The sequence below is a fragment of the Gracilinanus agilis genome, chromosome 3, assembly GCF_016433145.1.
Source record: "Gracilinanus agilis isolate LMUSP501 chromosome 3, AgileGrace, whole genome shotgun sequence".
Classification (NCBI taxonomy): domain Eukaryota; kingdom Metazoa; phylum Chordata; class Mammalia; order Didelphimorphia; family Didelphidae; genus Gracilinanus; species Gracilinanus agilis.
This window is the reverse complement of record NC_058132.1, coordinates 462592376-462605424: the sequence shown is the minus strand read 5'-3', so window position 1 is coordinate 462605424 and position 13049 is coordinate 462592376. Positions and strand designations below refer to the sequence as shown.

The following is a 13049-nucleotide window of genomic DNA, read 5'->3' as shown; positions in this document are numbered from 1 at the left end:
CTATATACATTTTAATTCTGTGATTTATAAAGAGCCTTTGAACCTCAAGGAAATTAATCTATGTCTTATTTTGAATTCATTTTATTGACAATAGCTTATTGGCCAATTGTTGAAAGACACAAGAAATTGGTATTGAGGTAATGAGAGAACCAAGACCAAACTCTAGCAAAACCAATTAAAAGTCAAGCAAAAAGACATTAGTATTCTTAAGAGCCAAGGTAATATGCAGAATTAAAAAGGATTTGGGAAGACTTCATGTAAAAGGGTGGGCTTTTGCTTGGAACTTAAAGACAGAAAGATCAGTAGCTAGAGAAGGGAAGGGAAAGCATTTTAGACATGGGGAACAGACAAAGAAAATGGCTGGAGCCAAGAACCAGTGTCTTATTTGTAGAACAGCCAGGAGGCCAATGTTACTGGATTGAAGAGTATGTGCTGGGGAGAAATGTATAAGAAAGCTGGAAAGGTGGGAAGGTGAAAGGTTATGAAGGGTTTTGAATGCGAAATAGCATTTTGTATTTGCTTCTGGAAATAATAGGAAATCATTAGAGTTTTTGAGCGAGGGAGCAGGGTGATGTGATTAGAACAACCTTTTAGGAAAATTACTTTAGTGGCTGAATGAAGGATGGACTGGAGTGGGGAGACAGTTGAGGTAGGACTTATACACCACCAGGCTATAGAGATAATCAAGACACGAGGGGATGAAAGTCTACACCAGAGTGGTAGCAATGTCAGGGGAAAGAGGGGGGCCTATTTAAGATAGCATAAAGGTGAAATTAATAGGTCTTGGCAATAGCTTGGTTATGGGGGGGATGAGAGATGGTGAGCAGCCCAGGCTGACTCCTACATTTTGATAACCTCTATGACAATTTCTTTGAGCAGTTGGGAAGATGCTCTTTTATAGAGTCTGAGTGACACAGAAAGAATGAATTCAGAATCAGTTATAATCTCAGCATTGGAAGGAGTATTTAGTCGAATCTATATCTGAAAATTATTCCATTCAACAAACACAACAGTCATCGAGCCTTGGCTCAGAGACCTCCATAAAAAGGGAATTCACCACCCCCTGAAGCAGTCTTTTCTGCTTTTGGAAAACTCTTATTGGAAGGAACTTTTCCTATTATATTACGTTTTCCATTTAGCATAGCATGTAGTACATAATAGCTATTTAATAAATGCTTGTCAAATGAACTAGGAAACACATCCAAATTTATTTGTTCCTACTTCTGTTTTCTCAAGCCTAGAACAATGACCACAAGATTTTAGATGGAACTAGACAGGATCCCAGAGGCTATCCAGTTCAAAGCCCTTATTTTTAAGATGAGGGACCTAAGACCCAGGGAAGTTAAGGGACTTGCCCAAGTATCATAAGTAGTAAACTGATAAGAAAAAGTGAAGACCATGTACCAAATGGGATTGGTTCTGTGTGAAAATCAAGAAAACCAATCAGATTTTATTGCATGAACACTGACTCAGTCTTATCGTGACAAATGCATTTTCTTCCATCTTATTTTTGTTTTACACCCATGGGAAACTAGATGGCATAAGTCACATATTGTTTCATAAATTTAAGAGGATACAATTAATCAACGTCTTTCCATTTTAGTAACAACAACCCCAAAACCTACTCATCTCCCTCCCAAATCAACTGAAATTATTCTTTCCCCTCTCCAACTTGGAAAGCCCCCAACTTTTCCTCCAATTAGAAATCAGATTATCTAATTTTATATCTTGGTTAATTGTTTTTTCTTGCAATCAATTGATCCTATTTGATTGTTTTTAATATATAAAAATCTGCTCTACTCTATATTCAAGGTCTTGGACTGACCAAGAAGTCCATTGATCCATTTATCATGACTTCTTAGCTAATAAATTACTTTTGTTCAGATTGATTGGTTATCTATTATTAATTAACCACTACAGAACATCAGAGGTGGGAATTGAACACAGATCTGACTTCACAGTCATTGCTCTTTCTATAGCCACTTCCCATGACAACCCTTCTTCTCCATGAGTTTTTCCAGTTTACCCTATGCTTTCTGGGAGAAAAAATGTTTTTGGAAAAACCCAGTATTATACAAATGAATCACTAAGCTGAATCACTAGATTTGACTAAATGACTTTTGAATATTAAAAAAATTAAATATCTCCTTAAAGTACAAAGGTTTACCACAACTGAGGATATTCAAAAGAATGTGGTATGGACTGACAAAAGTTCTGAAAACATTTTGAGCAATTGCAGGCATAGCAGCGGAAGACCTGAAGCTCTCCCTGAAGCTCTGATGGGTTCTATGTGTATTTGCATGAAAAAAGTCTGGCGTGTTTGGTTAAGAGCAAAGTCATTACTTTATCACCATATTTTGAGTGATTACATTTTCTCTTAATGAAGAATTGAGTTTATTATCCAACTAAATTCAGCTGAAGTACAGTCATCCCTATTCAGAAGGGAGCTGGAAGATGAGCTATTTTTGATTTACTTGAGGCAAAGGGTAAAAACTAATCAGCAAAGATACAGTGCCAAGGAAGAGTCACCTACCATGAAAAGGGCTTCATAACTCTCAATCATCTTTTGTACCACAGCAATAATAGCAGTGCTCTCTTCTGCTCGAGCTGAACTCTGGACTGAGAACTCTTTGTCTGAAGACTTCTGCTTATGCAGCAGGTTAGGTCCAAATATGGTGGCCAAGTTAAGTGATGTCATTTTATTCCCAGTGACCTAGGAAACAGCAACAAATATAAGTCAGTCAATGGTTTATCTTTTCAGAGTCCTTAGTGCCAGCTCAGTCATTACTTTTATTCCTCTTGTGTTATGTTCCCCACTCCCCTACTACATTGTCTCCAACATTCCTGTTCAATTGTATGAGCATCAAGACAGCATCATGGAGCTTAGCACAGTGGTTGGCATATAGTAGATACTAAACAAATCTTTATTGATTGATTGGTTATAGGGCATAGATGCAGAGTGGGATGGGTTCTTAGAGGTCTAGTCTAACAGTCATATTCCCATTTCTCAGGTGAAGCAACTGAGACCAATGGAGGGAATGCTCAAGGTTATATTAAGGAATAAGAAAAGGCAGGATTTGAATCTAGATCCTTTGACTTTAAAGCCAGTGTTCTTTCTACTGTACCACATTACCTGCTAAGTATCATTATTTTCCATTTCCTTTATATCTTCTAAGGAAAATTCATCAAAATAGGAACTAAGAGAACACATAAAGTTCTCTTTTCTGCTCCAAATTCTGAAAATGTCCAGTTAGTAATGTATCACATCACTAGTTAGTCTACAGTTAAGAAAACTTGAAAACTATTCTTCATATCTTTTATTTTACCAAAGTTCATATTTTGCTAGCCTTGATTATTAGAACCCTCCCGTATTTTCAGAATCTGTCACTTACTGAAGGGAGATATCCTTTCTTCTTGGAATGAACTCCATTTGTCCTTGCAATCCAAGGAAATCTTGGATTAGGTTCAAAATGTCAAACTCAAGGGCCCTGAATGGTTCTTCAGAAAACTGAATTGAGCCCTATTCTTGCTCTGCAAACTACTGGGCTGGCATCTGGCCTGGCACTTCCAGGATCATACTTTGGCTGGTTTATTTTTAGAAAGCAAGGCTGTTTTCAGGTGAATGAACTAATGCCAAGTTCAAGTAGACTGTTGGGTAAGCAGTGGGGATTACAAGAAAAATTGTGCTTACACAGTTGTTCCATTCCTCCCAACTCACCCTGCCCTTCTTCTGTTTTTAATTCTTTCTATAAAATGTGTTAAGTGCAGTATCGTTTTTCCCATTTGAAATTTATGGGGTATGGAAAAAAACAAGCTAATTGAAATGAATGATCAAATCACAATATATAATTTCAAGGCTTTTTTGAGTGTTATGTTTTAACATATCAGCAGAAATTCCTCATTTTATGGCTTTTTAAAAAAAAGGATGCACAGAATAAGAATAATCATACAATAAATATAAGCACCCTTGTGTCCATCTTCTTTTACTATAAATGGAATGTGAATTATGCCCAGTAAAACCTCAAAAAAATCCTCCTGTTGATCACCATATTACCAATGCTGTGTTTTGGTAGTATTTTTTGTTTGTTTGTTTGACTATTAGAAAAGCTGGGACAATAAAGTTGCTCAAAGCCTATAATTGCCATTGAATCCCAAGACTAATTCTATATATTTTTAAATTCTGGGGCAAAACAAAAATAAAAAACTGCAATGTATGTTAGAAGTTAGATAATTTGTATGGTTCATTATGGATAATTTAGACCTCAAGAGGGTTTATAAAATTCTGAATTACCTAATTCATTACTTACATTGAACACAGAGAAACAGTATGGGTATAATGGATAGAGTTGCTGGCCTTGGAGCTAGGAAGTTGTTAAATTGTTTCAGTCATGTCTGACTCTTCATGATTCCATCTAGGGATTTCTTGGCCAAGATACTCTAGTGGTTTTCCATTTCCTTCTCCAGCTTATTTTACAGATGAGGAAACTGAGGCAAACAGGGTTAAGTGATTTGCCCAGGGTCATACAACTAGTAAGTATCTGAAGCTGGATTTAAATTTATGAAGAGTTCCTGACTCCAGGCCCAGGACTCTATCCATTCTGCCACCAAGCTGTCAGGAAGATCTGCTTTCAAATTTCACCTCAAACATGTACTTTCTGCTTTAATTTGGACAAGTCTCTTAAACTCTCAGTGATTAGAACAGCCCAATAAGTCCCTAAGTTATAATTGTTTATTTGCAATAGTAGAGGGAGTTCCTCTACCAATAATTAATTCCCTATACCAGTGATGGGCAAACTTTTTAAAGAGGGGGCCAAAAGAAAGGAAATGCTTATCTGTCAGTCTGTCTCTAAGGCAACTCGAAGTTTCATCTTATTGTATCCTACTCTTTGTATTCGTCAGATTAGGAATAATGTCATGCAGCCAGATAGAACATTTCACGGGGCTGCATCTGGCCTGAGGGCTTTAGTTTGCCCATCACTGCCCTATACTGATGAATTCCTAGACCAAAATTCTTGAAACTGAAAAGACCACCTAGATAATATAGTTCATACTCACATAATGTCTTACAGTTTAATGTAGGCAATAGAAGGATTTTGGAACCAAAAGAACTAAATTCAAGTTGTAATTCATCCTTTCTAGCTAAGTGACTCTGCATAAATTCCTTTGGGTCACACCTCTTTTGTAAAAATATGGATAATAAGACTTATCGTATCTCATTGTTGTTTGTCCATCATTTTTGAAAAGGATCAATCACATGGGTTACTCTGGATTTAGGTGAGATAGAGTTGCATAAAGTTATCAGCCTCATTTTCTCTTTCAGAGTCATTCAAGTCCCGTGACAGCCCAAAAGTCAGGATGACTGGTGCTGGTCCAGGTTGCAGTGGAGACCCTTGGTTTCTTTTAGGTCTGGCCAAACTCTAGACATTCCACAGTGCCTACTTCAACTACTCTCATGGCCCTTGGGACAAATTGTTCTTATCCATCCATCATACCAGGAAAGGAATTCATATCCTTGGGGTGGCCATCCCCCTAATTCAACATTTGGTTTGGGGTTTGTTGGTTACTTTCAATCTGCCTTTGTCCATTCGCCAGACGGTTTTACAGGGGTGAAGCCGTTGAGCATTGAGAATATCCCAGAGGATTATAAACTCTGGTGACGTCTGCTCAGCTGGAGTTGAGACCTGGCAACTGGATCTATTTCCTGAGTCTGAGGACGGAGGGGTTCTTCACCAAAAGATTGGTTACTAAGTAATGAAGCTTGGGGATCTAATGATATATAAATAAGATAAAAATTTAAAAATCCAATGACTGTTGTCAGTCTATAGGTTCTATAGTGATTGAGGCAGTGTGGTGGGAATGGGTGGAAAGATTGCTAAAAGCTACACAGGTTTTTATATCATAAATATGTATCATATCAAATATATGTCATATATACCATATCATCATATATCTATCATATCAATATCCATATATTCTACATAATTCATATATAGTGCCTACTACAGAACAGATACTTGTGTTAGAAATTAGGAAAATAAAGAGAAAAAGGAAACCCAACCTTTCCTCTAAGATATTATCTTCCAACTATTAACTTTAATTTAGATGCTGGTATAACTAGTGGATTCTCAGGCCATAACAAGTCCTCTGTCCTGCCCCTTGGCTCTTCCCATTGCTTCTGCCCTCTTGGTTCCTTCCTCTTGGCTTTATCATCCACCCCCTTAGTCCTTCCCAGGCTTCATGTTATCAATTATATGAGGATTGGCCTAGAGGCCAACTCCTGTGGTCAGAAATGTTTTCTGGTCTTTGAACTTGCCTGCAATGAGCTTCCTTCAGTTCCTTACTTTAAAGATTGTGTCTCCACTCCCCTCCCTTTTTCTTGGAATACGTACTAATATATTTCAATCATTAAAAGAATTTATCCTGATTTTGTATAGTTCATGAGTGTCTGTTGCTTTTTAAACAAACAAACAACAAACCCTCAACCTATTGGTCTGAGACAAATTTAGGTCTTGCACATAATAACACATTGGATAAGCTACTGGAGAAGATGAACTATATCGACATTATCATTCTTGTTATAAACAAAACCAGAAGGTATAAAGAATGAATAGCTAAGCTGAAGGACAATTTGGACTCTCCTTGGAGAAGTAGATAAATAAAACTGATCTTATTATCACCTTAAGGCAAACACTCATTGCACAGAACACTTGTGCATCTTATCTTGTAGGTCCCCAATCAGCACATGTCAACATAAGTTGCAGAGGATAAAGATATTAAGAAATTCTCTGAAGAACTCAGAAAGATCATCATCTAAAAGCCAAGATGGCAGAATACAGGTCAGGACCCAGCTGAACTCTCTCAACATTCCCCTCCAAACAATTTTAAAATAACTCCTCAAATCAAATTTTGGTGTGGCAGAGCCAAAAAAAGGTCAGAGGGAGACATTTTTCCATCCTAAGATAACTTAGGAGGTCCCCAGGGGAAGTCTGTAATAGCTGAGCTCTTCAGGAGCAGCAGCAGCGGGCCTTAGAGGTGGTAACAGCAGCATAGCAGCAGCTTCAAGAACTCTCAGCCCAAAGATGGCAAGAGGGTCAGACAACTAATATCACAGGAAACCCTTTGCTGGCACTGCGTGTAGCTGGTGCAGATTAGCAACTCAATTGGCCATAAATAGATCTTGGTCAAAGTTCCAGAGTGAAGCGGAGAGTTTTTGATTGGTCACAAGGGAGCAGAGTACCAGGCCCAAGAGGAGCATTAGTGCTTGTGACTGCAGGAGACCAGGGTCCTTTTCTGGACCAAGAACAGAGGGAAGACCAGGAGAGCAGTGATCACATCTCTCCTAAGATATTATCACCTTGGAAACAGAAAACCTGCAGATCCCCTAGAACCAGCTCTGAAAACAACAGCAAAAAAAAAAAAAAAAAAAACAAACATCTGAAGTTTGGCATGATGCCTCCTTATCCCAAGGTGAACAGAGCCTAACTTTAACATAAAATTCAAAGTGAAAATGAAGGGATAGAAAAATAGACAAACAACAAACAAGGGAAGGGAGAGGTAGAATGGGATAATTCTTCCCACCTAAAAAAAACTCACAAGGAAGAACTTTCATAGAGGAGGGGAAAATGGAAAGGGTGGGCAATTCTTAAACCTTACTCTTATTGGAATTGGTTTAAAGAGGAAAATATACATAATATGCATATCTGTTTACACACACACACACACACATATATATATACACATATACATACATACATACATACATATACATATATATACACACATTAGAGAAATCTATCTCACCCATTGGGGAAATAGTAGGGGCAGGGGATAAGTGATACAGAAGGGGAAAATTGATAAAAGGGGGGGTGGATTAGGGGGATAGAGGTCAGAAACAAAATAGCCTTTTGAGGAGGGACAGGATAAAAAAAGAGAAAAAATTATAAACAGAAGAAAATGGATAGAAATAAAAAGTTAGCAATTATATCAGTGAATGTGAATGAGATGAGTTAACCTGTAAAAACAGAAGCAGAGAGAAGAATGGAATAGAAACCAGAATCCACCATTATATTGTATACAAGAGACACATTTGAAACAGAAAGACACACAGAGTTAAAAGAAAGGGCTGGAGTTGAATCTAATATAATTCAGCTAAAGTAAAAAAAGACAGGAGTAACATCACAATCTCAGACAAATCAAAAGCAAAAAAAGACCTAATTAAAAGAGATAATCAGGGAAATTACATTTTGCTAAAAGATACCATAGACAATGAAGTAATATCAAAAGATTTTCCAGGAATTTTTTTCTGACAAAAACTTCATTTCTCAAATATATAAGGAACTGAGTAAATTTTATTAAAAAAACAAACATTATTTAATTGATAAAAAGATTGAAGGTCAGTGGTTCCCAAACTTTTTTGGCCTACTGCCCCCTTTCCAGAAAAAATATTACTTAGTGCCCCCTGGAAATTATGAAACTATTTATTGAACTCAGAATAGAATGTAATACAAAAAAAGTGTGGCTATCACCACACCCCTAGGATCACTGCAGCACCCACCAGGGGGCAGTAGCGCCCACTTTGGGAATGACTTAAGGAGACAAACAGGCAGTTTTTCAGAAGAAGAAATCAAAGCTATCTGTGGGGGAAAAAATGCTCTAATACTATTGGCTAGAGAAACATCATTTCACACCTATGGAATGGAGAGGATGAAGGAAAATAGGCACATTAATGAACTGTTGCTGGAGTAGTAGTAACTGGTCCAATCATTCTGGAGAACAGTCTGGAACTGTACTCAAAGTGCTATAAAACTCTGTGTACCTTTAGATCAAGGATTATGACTACAGGATTTATATCTGAAAGAGATCAAAGGAAAAGGATATCTATATGTACAAAAATATTTATAGCAGCTCTTTTTGTGGGGGCAAAAAACTAGAAAATGAGGGACCACCCATCAGTTGGAGAATAGCTGAACAGTTGTGGTAGGAGGACTATTGCACTATAAGAAATGACAACGGGGGGGGGGGTGATTTCAGAAAAACATAGCAAGATCTATATAAACTGATATGAAATGAAGTGAAAAGAAGCATGAGATTGCTGTGTCCAATAACAGCAATGATGTAATGATGATCCGTTGTGAAAGACTTGGCTATTCTGGTCAATGCAATGATCCAAGAAAGTTCCAAAGGACTCATGATGAAAAATGCTAACCACCTCCAAAGCGAGAACTGATGCATTCTGGGTGCAAATTGAAGTGTGTGTGTATATATATATATATATATATATATATATATATATATATATATATATATATATGGGTTTTTTTTGCTTTTTTCCCTCATCATAGTTAATATGGAAATGTTTTGAATGATCTCACATGAATAATTAATATCATATTGTTTGCTTTTTCAGTGGGTTGGGGAGGGATGGCATGGAAAGAATCTGGAACTCAAAATTTAAAAAGAAAAAAAATGTTAAAAGAAATAAAACATTTTTTAAAAGATAAGAAATTAAAGAATAGACAAACTTGTAGGTTACTTAGAAGTTTCATGCCAGCACATCATAAATATACATATATTTTATATGATATACAAATTATATGTAAATTATATATGTATGTATATATGTGTTTTACATACATATATGAATATATATGGGTGAAATTTTGTTTTCATTTCTAGGAAGAGTCAAGAGACAGCCCAGCAAAGTGGAAAGAATGACTCGGGAGTCGGAAGAATTAGGTTTAAATACTATCCGAGTCACTGACCACCTATTTGATCGTGGGCTAACTTCTAAGCCTCAACTTCCTAATCTATAAAATAGGAATAATAATACCTTTAAAATCCACCTCCAAAGGGTTGTTAGGCATTTTATCATGATCATTTTTATAGTAACATCAAAAAGGTAGTAGCAGATTCAGGGGTTATTTTAGCTTTCATTGATGATTTTCCATTACTTTAGAATTAATGTGCCTTTTTTCTTCTCCTACATTATTTGAGAAACAATGAATGATGGGTCTAGTGAGACAGGATTCTTCTTCCTATCCAAGTCCTAAATTGAACAGTTTAAAGCTTCTGTTATATCTATAGCTCAAAGGCCTAACAGTCAGTCACATCACATGAAGGTGTCAAAAAAATGTGATCTGAACCAGATTAAAGTGTCATTTGGAAATATTTAATGAAATAAATAAAAATAGACTAGAACAGAGAAAACATTAATATGTGGGTTTTTCAGTCAAAGTGTGGCTCACAAGGATCCTTGTGCACAGTTTAGTGGCCTTTGTTTCTATTTTAATTTGATACCACAGTATTACATATAACTATTTAATAATTACTGAGCCTGCATTAACATGTATGCTGTATTACTTCACCTTAATTAGTTAGTAGGCCATTAGATTATAAGCTAATCAAGGACAGGGATTGTCTTTTGCTTCTTTTTGTATTTCTAGTACTTAATCTAGTACCTGGCACAGATTAAAAGCCTAATAAATGCTTACTGATTGATTGCCTGGCAAATGAAGAACATCCCAGTAGCATCAATATTGGTGATAGGATACAACATAAAGAATTGGATTTGTTCTTTCTTTAGAAAAAAATTAGTAGAGAATAGATGCACTGGGAAAATTAAATGACCTACAATATTATAGAATCTGTAGCATAACAGTAAACTTCTTTATTGGGTTTTTAATTGAACCATCTACTAAATGCTTCCTCTTAGAATCACAAAATTCTCTTAGGGACTGAATCCTCATTGAAAAAAGAGACCGAATACTCCAGCCTCTTATTTTTGTTCATGAAAAATTTAGTCGTATGAGACAGCCATTGGGATCTCCTGTAGCTCTGGAGCCATGATCTCATGATATATTATGGCCAAGTGATTGGACTCAAAGGTAATCATTCCCTCCAGCTGAATTTCCATAGCATGTTTTTTTTTTTCATGCCCTTGAAATATGCTTGTGAATGAGTTCAACCTCTCCCAGAGCCTGAATAGCGAACACATACCTCTTGTCCATCTTTGTCTACATTGTCGTCCGCGTGTCTGGCCACTGTGGAGAGGAACTGTAGCAATCTGTGGAGGGTGTCACAATTGCAGGGAGGTAGAAGGTAGATAAGGAGTTGTAAGGTGCTCAGCTGCTCCTCAGGATCTAATACTAAAGCAAAGAGAAAAGTGAGCTAATTCTAAAAAGCAACAAACATTTATTGGGCACCCACACTATACTGGTGCTGGGGATACAAAAACAAAGAATTAAACAATTCATGACCTCAAGGGGCTTAAAATTTAAATGGGGGAGGCAATAGAAAAACATGTGCATCATAAATATAAAATTAATAAATGGAAACAAAATGTTGTTACACATAAAATAGTATGTAAAGGAGTATACTAGATGTTAGAAAGGCTTTGCCTAGAGCCAGGGTCCTTAACCTTTTTGTGTCAGGGACTCTTTTGGCAATCTAGTGAAGTCTATTGACCTCTCCTCAGAATCATGTTTTTCAATGCTTAAAATAAAATGCATAGGATTACAAAGGAAGTCAATTACAATGAAATGGTCACCAAAGTACTTAACAAACAAGTTCATTTACTCTACTCTGACTTTGTAGAAGATGATCATTTGAGCTACTGTTTTCCAAGGAATAAAGGAATTCTATGAGATAGAATGGGAAAAGCATGAGAAACAGCTAATTCAAAGGCAGGGAGGTAGGAAATAAGAGTTCCATTTGTAAGAAACAAAAAATGACAGTTTGGCTAAATCAAATCATGCTAGAGAGAAAGTGATTTCCAGTGAGTCTGGAAAGATAGTTGGGGGAAAGTTTGTATAGGACCTTAAAAGCTAAACAGAGGAGTTTGTATTTGATACTAGAGACAAGAAGAAGCTACTGGAATTGATTGAGTAGGATAATGACATGATTAGAACTGAGTTTAAGGAAAATTACTTTGGCAGCAGTATTCATTAGAGATTGGAGTGGAAAGGCAATTGAGACAGGGAGATCAAAATCAATCAGATGAGGCAACTATACCATGTATGAAAGGGAATACTATGGTTATTGATGGTTCATTAAGTTAATTTCATCTATCCTGAGACTTATAGCTTACTTTCTTATTTAAGGCATGACATAAGAGTCTTACTTTTTTGTCTGAACACTAGTGAAGGCTTTTAAATTTGACTTTACAATTCATCAGAGGTTCATTTTTGTCATTCCAACCAACAGGGTGAATTTCACAGAAATCATGCATTTCAACCCATGATACCCTCTGCTGTACTCCCAACACATAAGCATAATGGCAGTAGCTAGAATTATCAGAGCTGTCCAAACATTCATCTATCCCCCCAAGGGGAAGAACACCTTTCTTCATAAATAAACCAAAAACAATATTCTTACAAGAGGAGATACTGGGTTTTAATATCACTTCTCATATTTTTACCCCTTCTATTTATCTACCCTCTTGTGACTTCTCTCCTAATAACAAGGTCAAAAACATTTTACCCATAGGCACATAAAGTAGAACCTCTTGGTGAAACTAATAATAATTTGATAGCATCTTCTAGAGAAGATTCAACAATCTTTTGAGAATCATTCAAAGATATTTTCAGTATGTTTTAAACATTTCTTACAGATTTGTTTTCCCCCTTTCCGACTAGGAAATCATGAAAACCTCTCCCAGAAGGGTTGTTCAATGGGCATAGCTATGAATATCGATGGTAATAAATGCAAAAACAAACCAAAACAAAAATGGTTTATCAAGAAAGACACAATAAGATTTGGCTGGGTGGGGAGTCCAAAGGAATGTACTTCACAGGTATTTTCCCATCCTTTCCCAAACAAGCTCTGAGACTTACAGATAGTGTTGATGAAGGCAGTATAGAGTTCCCTGGTGAGAAGGGGGTCTGGCATGTCCCTTAAAAATTCTTTCAGCAATGCAGCCACATCATGGACACTGTGTTCCTCTTCCAGTGAAACATCAACACCACGGTCAAATTCCTCACGCAACTAGAAGAAATGAGGGTGCAAAGAACAGTCACACCACAACTCTCTCAGCCTCTATTACAAGAACTAGC

The 13049-nt window shown here is 36.6% G+C and overlaps 1 protein-coding gene across 3 annotated transcripts in view; it reads right to left on the bottom strand.

The window, feature by feature from the left end:
• Positions 1–13049, bottom strand: part of ARHGAP6 (Rho GTPase activating protein 6) — a 675366-nt gene that overhangs the window by 30256 nt on the left and 632061 nt on the right. For all 3 annotated transcript variants that reach the window (XM_044670378.1, XM_044670379.1, XM_044670380.1), the window contains exons 7-9: positions 12831–12981; positions 10996–11144; positions 2534–2713 (exon numbers count right to left, since the gene is read on the bottom strand). In XM_044670378.1, coding sequence (XP_044526313.1) covers positions 2534–2713; positions 10996–11144; positions 12831–12981 — 480 coding nt within the window. The remainder of the gene's footprint in view (positions 1–2533; positions 2714–10995; positions 11145–12830; positions 12982–13049) is intronic.